Source organism: Melanerpes formicivorus, unplaced genomic scaffold (assembly GCF_026170545.1).
Source record: "Melanerpes formicivorus ecotype bairdi unplaced genomic scaffold, bMelFor1.0.p_v2 SCAF_12, whole genome shotgun sequence".
Lineage (NCBI taxonomy): Eukaryota > Metazoa > Chordata > Aves > Piciformes > Picidae > Melanerpes > Melanerpes formicivorus.
In genome coordinates, this window is record NW_027142364.1 from 6,669,017 (window position 1) to 6,681,947 (window position 12,931).

Consider the following 12,931-nt stretch of genomic DNA (forward strand, 5'->3'; position numbering starts at 1 on the left):
TGCAAATCACAGCCATCATGATCAAAGATAGCACAGGAACCCCAGCAATCAGATCATGAAGTAGTTTTGTGAGCTTAAATTAACCCAGAAATATTTTTATGATTCAATCTACCAAAAGGGACATAGGACTGACTATAAAATGTGCTTTTATGGTCCCTTCAAAGAGAACAGTCCAAAGTGAGTTGAGTAGTTTTTCCTGACTAGGACTGCAAAACAGAGTGCTGAGTTCTCTTATTTAAGAGCATATGCTCTGAATAATGTCCCTAGGAGTCATGTGAGCTGATGGTAGTATGAACTAAAAGCTGTACCCTGGCTCTGCTGAGGACATCCTTCTGATGCTAACGTTTTCTAGTTTAGATCCTCATGCACACACACTTTGGCTGTTATTAAAATAAATTTAAGTTTACTGTTACACAACAACACGACTAGTGACTCCAAACCCTCAGTGCCTGCTTGTGGGAACATGAATATGAGATGGGGAAAAGCTTCAGCGTTTCTAGCATGAACCACTTCATTTAGCTGTATGGGGGGAATATATTTCCTCTGATTATTAAGGTTTTATATGTAGCAAAACTACTAGTTCAGCTGAGTGGGAGACTCGGTAAGGAAGCTGGCAGAGACAGTACTCAAACTGTAGAGCTCAGCTCTGAGTAGTCAAAATGATGTTTTGGGTTAGGAAATGGGAGGAGAAGTGAGACTAACGTGTCACTGTCTGTACAGCTCTCTTAGCAGGAGGTTACTGAAGCTGTGAAGACAACTAAGCCCTCCACAGACATAACAGGAATACTTTTGACTTCTTGAAGTTGAGGATCTTGGTCTTACCAAACAAGAGTCAGGATTTGTTTCTCCAAAAGTCAGAGCAATCTCAGAAGACGAGGGTGTTATTTCTGGGTTACTGAGGTTCAAGCTTCTGCTCTCACAAGAAGCATGTTATACTGTGTCTTTCACAAATTGATTGTGTTTCATGTTTAAAGTAATTAGTTTTTTTGCCTCCACTATTTCGGTTGGAAGGATATTGGAAATCTTGATTGCTCTAATGATCAGAAACCTTCTTCTGTTTTCCAACCTAAATTTATTCACAGCGGTTAATATCCATTTGTTCCCGTGCCAGTTTTGTCCTTAGCTAATTTAGGTTTTTCTGTATCTGGTGTTTATCTCTCTGATGCATTTACATGCTGTGATTACGCTCCTGCTGAGCCCTCATTTTGCTCAACGAAGTAAGCCAAAATCTTTTGGTCTCTTCTCATAAGACAGTCTTTCTCTTCTCCTTGATCATCCTGCTTTGGGCCTGTTTCCATGCCTCTCTTCTTGACCAGGTCTATACAAGATTCTTAGTTGTAAATTTGCTAGTGGCATTGCAAACTGGCATGGAAATTTTCCTGACTGGTCTGGAAAAAAACCCTAGAACTGCATCTGTCTTTTTTTTTTTTTGTCACATAGATCATAGTGATGTCTTATAGTCACCTTGGATGTGCAAGCTTTTCTTCTTAATAATTTCTAAATTATAGTTTCCAGCGCATTTTTTGGTTATTGATTTCACCAGCACATTGTGCTGTCAAATTTAATTGTATTGCTAAAGTTCACAACAGTTCCCACTGTGTAGAGACCTGAAATTCACCAGTACTGATGATGTTCACCAGTGCTGATGATATTTCCCAGCACTGAGTAATCAACAAATGTAGTCAACATCTTCCTGTTTCTAACATGTTTATGAACAAAAGATCAGACATCAGTTCCAACAATCATCCAGGAAACCCCTCCCTTTTAAATTTTCATCAAGTCTGACAGTTCTTTAATGCTCTAATTTTTTTGTCCCATGTGAGTACGTTTCTTTCCCTCTTTAGAAATTTTCTACTTCCGTACTTTTTTCAGCTTTACTAATACTTTGTTTTGTGGTATCCTAACAAACGCTTACCAAAGATCATATAGATCAAGTCTGTTAAATCCCCCTTGCTTGAAACCTCAGTTGTGATAACGGAAAATGCTGTCAAGCTAGCCTGGCATTATCTTCTCTTGATAAATTCGAATAGCATTGTTTTCATTTTTCTGTGTATGTTTATTTATTTATTTATTTTCTTAAAGCCTGTCCCTTAAAACCTTGCAGATTATGGATAGCCATGTGCGTGTCTGGGCTGTTAGCTGTCTGGGATGTTAGCTGTCTTACCACTTTTCTCACCTTGTCTTACATCTTGACATTTTTTCTATTGTCCTGTCATATGACACCATGCCTGGACTCATAACAAGACTTAAATATTACCAAGTCCTCAGTTTCATATACTAATTCCATCAGCAATTTGGGCTAGAAATCATTTAGTCTACCTCTGCATGAGCTTTTGCTTCACACATTGCACCAAGTGTCTTTCCTCAGTTTAGGAAAGATACTGAGTTGCTGGAATGTGTCCAGAGAAGGGCAACAAAGCTGGGGAGGGGTTTGGAGCACAAGCCCTGTGAGGCGAGGCTGAGGGAGCTGGGGTTGCTTAGCCTGGAGAAGGCTCAGGGGAGACCTTATTGCTGTCTACAACTACCTGAAGGGAGGTTGTAGCCAGGTGGGGGTTGGTCTCTTCTCCCAGGCAACCAGTACCAGAACAAGAGGACACAGTCTCAAGCTGCACCAGGGGAGGTTTAGGCTGGATGTTAGGAAGAAGCTCTTCATGGAAAGAGTGATTGGCCATTGGAATGGGCTACCCAGGGAGGTGGTGGAGTCACCATCACTGCAAGTGTTTAGGAAGAGACTGGATGGGGCACTTGGTGCCATGGTTTGGTTGATTAGAAAGTGTTGGATGATAGGTTCAGTATCTTGCACTTCTCTCTGCCTTTTAAATCATGTAACTGAAAAACTTTCAACAGTTATTTTAGTATACTTTCAAGATCTAAAGAAGCTTTACTTCAGACATCTTGTACTTTCAGCTTTTGAGAAGTACTTTATCTCCATTCCTTCTGTGGTTTTTGCTTAGTCCTAGTGTTTTAACAATTGAAAAATATTAGTTCTGAAGAGTCTTTTATAAAGTTTTCCTCAATTTCTTGCGATCCAGATTCCTAATGCGACCAATCCCTTTGGTTTTCTCTCCTTCCTGAACAGCACGTAATCTTTCACTGTGAGTGCTTCAGGAATAGGTGTTCTTTCTAATAATTCAGATTCCTGAATTATTATTACAGGTTCAGGCAAGCCTATGCAACACTTACAGTTTTATCTGCCTCCCTACACTGTTTATTTTGCTGGACTAAGTATACTGGTAATGTTAACATTGATATCTACTGTTCAGAACAATAACAACCCTTCCTCTCTTCCTTCTTAGTTTCTGTTGTTTTCCCTTATTTTTCACAGTTGCACATCATCATTTCCCTCCTTTCTTTTGTTTAACATTCTTGTGTTCCTTTTTCGAAGCCTCCATAAATTGCCCTGAACAGTCGGAAGGTGTATTAGATGACAAATAGAAAACCATCTTGTCTACATCTGCAGCCTGTAACTGGAATATTATCTTCCTTTTTAAACTTCAGTGAATGACAGAAAAAAATAACTTGTCACTTTGATGAGACACATGTCAAGCGACGCTTGTTATTATTTCATTAATCACTTCTACAATACTTCTGTCATTACTTCTGTGATAATGGTGTCAAAGTCTTCACTAAGGCCATCCTTCTGCTTTACATAAATAATATAAATCTGTTCCCCTGTGTAAAATACCAGACACTTAGTGGTTTGTTGGTTTTGAGTTTTTTTTCAGATCTTCCCATTAGGGGATACTTTGAATTCTAAAAAGGTTGAAAGATACTATCATATCAAAATGTGATGTTTTCTCTGTTTTACATAATACTCAAAACTATTCTAGTTATTACAGTCTTATTTCTACAGTAATACTAGCCAGTTGGACCTTAGTAAATTCCTGCTTTGGCAGGGGGATTTGAACCTGATGATTTCTTGTGGTCCCTTCCAACCTCTAATGTACTGTGATACTGTGAAATTCTGTGAACTCAAACTCTAATATTCAGTGCTATATATTGAGAAATAGATCTCTGTATTCCAGGGTAGGTTTAAACAGGTATTATCTCTCAAACCACTTTTAATGAACAGAGAAGACTTCCTGAACCCTGTTCTTGTTACACATACCAGGTAGAAAGCGTTGAATTAGAAAATGCAACTTGTAATAAGTTTTCTGCCCCTGTTCAGGACGTACTATATTCTCTACACTGGAACTTTGGAACCAGCTTGATGACACAAAGAAGACCAAAGTTCATGTTAAAAATATTTAGAAGTTAATTATTCTTTTATTTACATCAGTTTAATTTCATTGATTCATGTGAAGATAGTTACAGCTGGGTGTAATGTTGATAAGACAAATCTTAAATGTCATGTCTTCAGCTTGTGAAAACTAGTCAATAAAGCCAAGTGATTATCTCAGGGAAAAAAAAATACAAAGAAAACTTTGACTACTCCTAAAATAAATGCATGTCAAAATTGTTCTGAAGTGTAATTTCTAAATGTCAGTGGATAAGAGTATTTGAATTTCTTTCATGTATGTCATAATAGAAAAGTCTTAATGTAATCAAGAAAGATTGAATTCATTGCACAGTACTTTCCTTATCACATATGCTTTTGTTATTATACTGACAGATTCTAAATCCATAGCTATTATTTTGGTTGTTAATTGAAAAATGCTGTCCAAAGATATTTGTATTCATGTAACTTATATTATATTCAACATTCATAGTAGGACATGAGGTGTTTTAAGGAATTGATATGAAATTAACAGTAGCAAGTCACCAGAAGATAGTAGACTGCTCTAAGACAAGTGAACATGGGGCAGTAGAGCATTTCTGCATTTTATAGACAGTCACAAAGAATGTAGTGTGATTATTTTTCTCTAGAGACTGCCAAAATTGTTAAGCATGTGAGGAAATAAAGTTCACGGACACTGGCTTATCTTGCAAATATGTTGTAGTGGCTGCAGGCAAAAACTCCACTTGCTCTTTTAAAGCCAGCTACTTTGATTTTTTTGGCGGTACCCTGTTGTCTCCTAATCTAGATTTAGTTTGTGAACAGTGAGCTCTGATGGTAGTAAAGTTCTCAGCCATCAGTTTGTTTCTTTCTGCTTGTAGCAGGGAACTTTACTGTGGAGTATTTAAACCATGTGACCAAGTGCTGCTGAGAGATGACCCAGACCCCACTGCACATATCTTGCAGTCATGACATGACTGAGCTTGCGTGCCCTACTGCAGGCAGCATAAATGGAACTGCAGTGCAAATGTGGTAGGAGGCAAAATACTTCAAGAAAGCCTTTGAAGGAGGAAAAAATGAACAAATAGGACAGGGTGAAAAAGAAACACTGGTTTGATAGGTCATGGAGAAGCAGAGGAATGAGCCTTGGGGCTTACATCTCTTATGCCTGAGAGAAGTTTAATTAAAAATGTTTGGGAGGAGCTGCATTAGTACTGACACACGACTAATCACGCAAACTTCAGAAAAATCACATTCAGGGACTTATGTTAAACTTTGAGTTATGTTTTTTATTCATGGGGATAGGTAATCTGTTAAGATGTGGTGTGTATGTTTAAATTACTTGAAATTTTACTTTATTGATATGCAAATAAACCATTGGAAGTGAAACTCATGTACCAATGACTCAGAATTTCCAAAAGCCTGAGAAGCAAGCAATGAAGTATCTTACTGGCCACAATAATTGCAACCTGGGAGAAGAATTTGCTGAATATGATCTTTCTGATCCTTAGGCATTTTGTTAGTAATGTTATTGGACAGTGATGAAAATTAATGACTACAGAAAGTTGCCTTACATGTCATCACACCTGATGTGGAAGACAACTACTTCTCAGTTATGCAGTCTTAGCTGTTTCTGAAACACAGTGTGCAAACTTGCAGTCTGTGATACAGACAGCTAGTAGATACCTCCTGTGCTGAGTACATGAGAAAAAAAAGCTGGTCAGATTAATTCTAAGTACTATTCCAATGTTTTTACCATTTTAATTTCTAACTGTTGCAAAAAAGGTAGCAAATTAAACTGGATACTTGGTTTAGACATCAAACACCTTTTAAAAACCTTCCTGGAGAATCAGCTTGATAGAAACAAGATTATTATAAAGTAGGAATTATTTTCTGCAGATGAATGCTTATGAGACTGTCTCATCCTTTCATGCACCTTCCCTACTTATATATTTCATCCTGCTTGTGGATTTTTTTCAAACTTTTTGGCCTCCTCCTTTTGCAGAGCAGTTTCATCTACACTCTTCCACTTTGAGACTGTTGGTCTGCCTTTTTCTCTCTCTGATATACTGCCAGTGCGTCCCATTAAAGTAATCAGTTTTCAAATGTACAAAAGTCTAAACTTTCAAACAAGTATAAGCTAAGTAATCAAAACAGTCTCCTGTTCTCTATAGGTCTTCAAGCAGCTGAGTGTTTTGCTACTGTTCATCAGTCCTTGGCTTAAGTAGTTGAGCAGGTCTGCTTTAGGATATTTGAAAACATGATTTTAAAAAAAGTAACTGCTGTGCAAGCTTAGTATACCTGCTGGGTAATCAGAACACACAATGTAGGTGAGGCAAAATGGATGTGTGGAAAGAAGTGGCCTTGCTGAAGATACATGATCAAGCTGTATGATCAAGCTCAAGGTAAAATCTAGGTTTCTTAGAGGTGTAGTTTAAAGAACTAACAACTGCATCGAGCTGCCATGAATTGTGAGAATGGTGGCAGATTAAAAAAACCCCAACAAAACACAATGTGATTTCCTGAGTAAATTACCTCTTTAGAGACAGCTGCATATTTGGTTTAGACTAACATATTTATATAAATAAATGGCAGTGCCAGGGACTGGTGGCTTCCTATGTTTTGTATAAATTTAATTCCAGAATAGAAGGGATGGATCCTTATTTAGTTGCTAAGAGTTGTTCTTAATTTGCATCCAGCAAAAATACACTGTGTGCCAAGAGTTTCTGAGCCTTTGTGAGATTTTCTGCTCGGTTCTTGTAAAACCTAACAGCTTCAAGGAACGCTGCTCTGCACCGGCATTACAAATACTCACAATTTGTACAGTTTCAGTATGTGTCTTAGCCAAAAGCTGTATATTACCCAATTTCTTTGAATGAACCTCTTTCAAAGAAAGCAAGCTCATTATTTTTAGCTTGCTTCATTTATATGCAGCTCATAATCTACTGTTCAAAACTTGAGAAGCTGCTAGTGAATAACTGGAAAATACCAAGACAAAACAACAAACATACCGTCATAACTACCGCCCTAGCATTGTGAGCACTTCTAGTAAAGGCTTCTAACAATGAAAAATGATCAGTTTATCATAATGCAATTGCAGGTAGGCTAGGGGTTATGACTCATCAACATCACTGGAGATTGGTTAGCATTCCGGCTATGTGCCCAGATTTTCAGACTTTTGTAATTTAAAGTTAAGTTTATGTTGATTTTAACAGCTGAGAAAAGATTCAGTTCAGCATTGAATTCAGTTTTATGTTGCGTGTATTCTTTGTGGGCTGTTTTATTCATGCAAAAAATGCATAGCTGAGAGATTACCTTTTAAAAAAAAAAACCTAATAATTGATTAAGAGCTTGGGGTTTCTTTATTTCAGGTGGCCTTGTAACCAACACTGTTCTGATATTTTTATAGGTTACCAAATAAACGACGATGGGACGTGAATTTGCAGTTGAGTTTGAGACAGCTTGCTTTACTTCTCCCGGTGAGTTAGCTGTGTCTTAAGTGTTGGGAAAGCAGTGCAAAACAACTTTTTTTGTAACTTCTAAATTATTTAGTAACACTTTTCAGGCCCAGTAAAACATATGAAGACCTTGGGGCTTCATCTTGTAGGAATTTTCATGTGTACATCGTCATTTTTCTGTACACCCACTGCAATCATACAACTAAGTGTTTGACAACTCAAAACTTACTGAAATGTGAATGATTAATACAGATCATTTCATGTAAATATGAAATGCCAATGGTAGAATGTTAAATATCTTTAATAATGCAGGACACAACACAACAATTAAGGGCATGAAGTTGCCTATGTAATTAAAAAGTTTAGGAGACTAGAACTAGCCAAGGCATTATAACTGACAAGCCTGTTCTTGTGGAAAAATGTCAGAGGAATTCTGATAGCCATGTGTGGTCAAGATTTCTGCTTTGTCTAAATTAAGCTATCTCAAAACATAACACTGCATAACACATACATAAAATCCCATGCCAACATTTGGCAAAGCACAACTTATGTTCAAGCATTTGTGCGGGAAGAAGCTGACTATATACAGCATCAAGGCAAACTGTTTTGAAAGTGTTTATTTTGAATTTCCTGGGAAGCCAAATGCTGCTGAAAATCCCATTCTACAATAGTAATTTACCCTCCATCCACTTCTAAAACACTCATAAAAGTCAACAGGAGGGATGGTACCAGGTATATTATATACTATAAAAACTTTCAAGACGTCTTATTATTGGTTGTTAAAATGATAGGCATTTTAGAACAGTGACTGTGGGATGAATTCAGCTTCTGTTCTGTTTCCATCTGGCCTGCTACTGTTTCCTTGAAGATGGAAACAGCACACACTGGGTTGCACACATTGTCCTGTGAGATAAATACTCTTTCTTGCATCCACACAGTTGAGCATTTAGAGTTGGGTCTTTTGCTCTATCTGTGTAATTCAGGTTTGTCTTGCTGGAGCCCAAATGTACTGAATTAAACAGGACTTCTTACATAACTGAAGTTGGATGTTTGTAGGTAAACAGTCTGCACAGCTCACTTCAAGTTCTTTCTCATGCAGAATCCTCACCTTAAAGGCTCGGGATTTAGGAAGTAGCTACATGCCTTAGGATCCTAAACCAGTCTCTTCAATGTTTTAGGTAGTTAATGTGTAAATGGAACAAGTTGGTAACTAATGGCAAAATCAAATGCTTATGCTTATTATGATAGTGGAATAGCTTTGAAAGAACTCCTGGGGCACTGTACTTCTCTACATTCTGTTTCTGCTTGTGGTTCTGTCTCAGTGGAAGGCCACTTCACCTTTCTCCTAGGATTTTATGTCAAAGTGTGTAGAGAACAAAAGCTGTCCCTGTAAGGTACCTGGAATTGCAAAGGCAGTGGTTGAACATACCTTTGGTTTTAATTTTTTTTTCCACTTGCTTTGGAATTTTAGTTCAGGATCTCCTATTTCTTTATTGTGGGGATTCATTTCTAGACTAGTAAGAGTGAAATATAAACCTGGGTCTTTGAAAAAACAAAACCCAATCTGTACTGTAAGGTGACAATTTAAGAAGAGATACACACATTGTATAGTAAAGTACTTTTGGTTCTTGCTGGACATCAGCAGTGCTTAAATACAAAGTATATTTCACCTACACTCACAGACTTCACTGAGCTTAGTCAGAAACTCCCCACCAAAGCTAGTAACGTTCAATGCCTATTGAAGGTAGGCAAATCCTCAATCTCTGTAATAATGCTTTATTACATTGCTATATTTGTTAATGTTCTCACCTTTTAGAAGTCTTCCAATAATTAGATGAGTTACAGCAGGTTATTAGTAAAATATTTGCTCTCTAAGCATCTTTTAAAGTAATTGAACTAAGGAATTATCGCTGTGGATTTTACTTTTATGTCTGGAACAAAACACCAGGAAAGAAGGAAATGGTGACTGGCATTCCATATCATATCTTAAATTTGAACACACTAACTTCAGAAGAGCTTTTGCATTTGAGTGTAGGAACAGGCATTATATGTTGATGTATAATTTTGCATTTGAATATATAAAGTTAGATGCTTATGCACCCAGGGTCCAGCTGAATACTCCAGTTTCTCTTCAAGAAGTGGAAGCTCTGTGAGAACTCAGAGTCTGTGAAAACAAGATTGTTTTTGTCTAGCAGTCCAGACACTAAGGTGACTGACTCAATCTATCTCACTTTGGATGGCTTTATGGTTCCCTTTATTCTAGACTGGCAGGCAATTGCAAATAGTTTCCTTAAGCTAGTAGAAGCTTTACCGGACGTCTTGGAGATACTAAGAAAGGACCTGTAATGCTTAGGATGTGCCAGCCTTTTTGCTAGTAAGTGGTTTGGTCCTGTACTTGTATGGTAACTTGGATAGTTTGTGTTCCAACATGGTTTAATAAACATTACAGTAGGTAATTTCATTGCAAAGAAATTAGCTCTTTATTATCTTTGACTCATTTGAAAGCTCTAATTAAGGACATGGCAAACATGAAAATCTCTCCTAATGCCTTAGGCTTTTTAGGTGTTATCTCAATGCTTCCTGTTAGCACAGAAATATACAAAAAAAGTTTATTTGATGAACTCAGGTGGGGTTTTACTTTTGACAATGGTAAGTGTACTCAGTAGGAACAGTATTTTTAATTCAGCAAACCTTTAAAGAGAATTTCATTTGAATTTGATTCCATTTGGACTAGAACAATAAAAATATGTTGAATTAAAGGGATTTAAATGACATCAGTCACAACATTAGTATGTTTTGACTTGATTTTTCGATTGCAAATTTGGTTTCAACATTTTAAGGACTCAAAAAAGTCACATTGATGCCAGACACCTCAATACTCCATTAGATTTCCTTTTAGAAAGTGGCATACATTTGTTGAAACCTTGCAATACGTTACTCATAGCAAAGAACTTCTGCTTTGTAAAGGGTATTAATGCCTGTTTGCCTTTTGTGCTACCATAAAACAACACATACTTTAACCTTATTTATCAGAAATAAGCAGTAATATGTATATTCCTTCCACTGATTACATTCCCTGTTAAAACCTGTTTGCTCTCCTATCACAAGCAATATTACAACACATTATTTCTCCTTATGGAGATCAGATAAGACAAACATGAAAGAGTAACTGCTGTCATTCAGTTCTGGAAAGCAGAGAGTGCTGAATCAGAGCCCTCACTCCACTCACATATATTGTATACAATCCTGTGTTTGACATTGACTTAAGTTTAATGTCCCTAATGACCATTGGGCAGATTTTTAAGTGCCGTGCAGAGTCACACCAAACGGCAGTGGCCAGCTTACATTTACTAAAACTGCCACTCCTCTGTAAACAGCCTTGGAACTAACAACACTACATGCAAGGCTGGTGCCACTGTACGTGACAAAAGCATTTGATTGTTCTTGGCAATGAACACAAAGCCAGACTGGGTCAAAAAGCAAAGAAATTAATTTGGGAGATCAGTGAAAACCTTTACTCTACTTTGGCATTTCCTCCTCCTCCCAAACAGAGTTGGCTTTCCAAGGAAGAGCCATGTGAAGGAGAGCAGAAGTCAAGGTTAAAGTCATCACGTCCAAGGCACTAGTATGTTTGTATCAGGGAGCGGCATTTTCTGCTACAGTGATTTGGATCAATAGGATCATGAGACAAGATTTCTGCCTAAAATGTTGAAGTCACTTACAACATGTGTTTGAATTCATTCTACAAAGTCATTCCAGGGCTTAGCAAAATCAATCCTCATCCCGTGTTGGGAAGGGATAGGGATAGGGATCTATCACCTTTAAACACAACACCCTGTGCAAATCAACGGCTTTAGTCTGGCATGAAATCTTTGCAGCTTTTGCAAAGCAAGTGCTCTGTCTTTTCCCTTATTGTTTGCCCTTCACTTGACATACAGGAAGAGATGCATCAAGAGGATGGCAGGAGACATGTGTCACTTAAAGCATGCCATAACAATGTTTGTCCTGGAATGCTCCCTTGAATCTGCTTGAACGAGCAGTCATAACAAATGAATAAATATAAACAAAACTTCACCTAGTTAAAAAGTTGATAGAACCCCTTTTCCATCCTCCCCCTTAAGCAGAGCTAGCCCCAGGCAAGCAGTTCCCTTCAGCCCCGAGTTGGAATGCCACGATCATATTGCATCAGTTCACTTGTTGCACGGTGACAAGGTGGCATCTCCCCTCCACTCAACCCACAGAAACTTCACAGAATCACGTTTCAGCCCATCCCGTTCAGAGGGGTTCTCCTCTCCAGCCTGCTTGCCGCCTCTTACCTGCATGTGTCCCTGGTACATTCTGCTTTCTCTGCTTCAGGTGCCCCTCAGGCCGACAGGTTGGGTGTACGCTGGGGTGAGGCACTCCTCCTGTGCGCTCGACTAAAAGAAAGGAGGGGGGAGGGAAAAAAAAAAAAAAAAGGCAAGCGCCTGCCCCTGAGCGAGCTATATTTTCTAAAAGCTTCAGTGTGCTCTGGCAGCCGCTCCACTGCTCTCACTAACCCAGCGATCCGGGCTGCCTGCTTCCCTCCGCTCCTTTCCTTTCTGCCTCCCTCTCCCTCTCCTTTTCAATGCGGCGCTGCAAACTGCAAAGGAGCTGTTCCTCGCGGGGTGCTGAGGGGAGGCGGGCCGGACCCAGGCGGCGGCTGCTGCGGGGCCGCCGGGCGGGGAGCGCCACGGGGCGGAGCGGGTCCGCCCGCTGCCTGGCCTCGCCCTCTACACCGCACCTCACCTCGTCCCGCTGCCAGCCGCCCCGGCCTGCCCGCCTGGCGGCCCCGGCGGCCCTTCCCCGCCTCCCGGAGACAGCCCCGGCCTCCGTCCCTCGTTCCCTCCTCCCTTCTCTCCTCCCTCCTTCCCTTCTTCCCCTCCCTCCGTCCGCAGAGGGAGCGCTCGGCATCCGGGGAACGCGCGGAGCCCCGCGGAGCGCCGCGGCCAGCGGGCGGAGCCCAGTTTGGGCACGGGGGAGCGGCGGTTCCCGGCCCCGCCGCCCCGCCGGGGCTGGCGGCTTCCGCTGCAGCAATTAAAATAAAATAAAATAAAATTAAAAAAGCAAGCTTAACAACAAAAGCGGAGTGTCCCGAAGACAGGACACGGCAAAACCTATATCTGGCACACGGAGCCACCTGGATGGCCGCGAGTTTTCCCCTTAGGCGTGAAAGGAGAGAGTAGTACGCAGGGAAAGGGGCCGAGGGACAGGCGCATCCCGCGGAATGGTGCCTCCA

At 39.8% G+C, this 12,931-nt stretch overlaps 1 protein-coding gene across 6 annotated transcripts in view; it reads right to left on the reverse strand.

Moving 5' to 3' along the window:
- PEX5L (peroxisomal biogenesis factor 5 like) overlaps positions 1-12,546 on the reverse strand; it is a 125,441-nt gene extending 112,895 nt beyond the window's left edge. For all 6 annotated transcript variants that reach the window (XM_068145073.1, XM_068145076.1, XM_068145072.1 and 3 more), the window contains exon 1: positions 11,991-12,546. In XM_068145073.1, coding sequence (XP_068001174.1) covers positions 11,991-12,011 — 21 coding nt within the window. In that variant the 5' untranslated portion in view covers positions 12,012-12,546. The remainder of the gene's footprint in view (positions 1-11,990) is intronic.
- Positions 12,547-12,931: the final 385 nt, after the last annotated feature.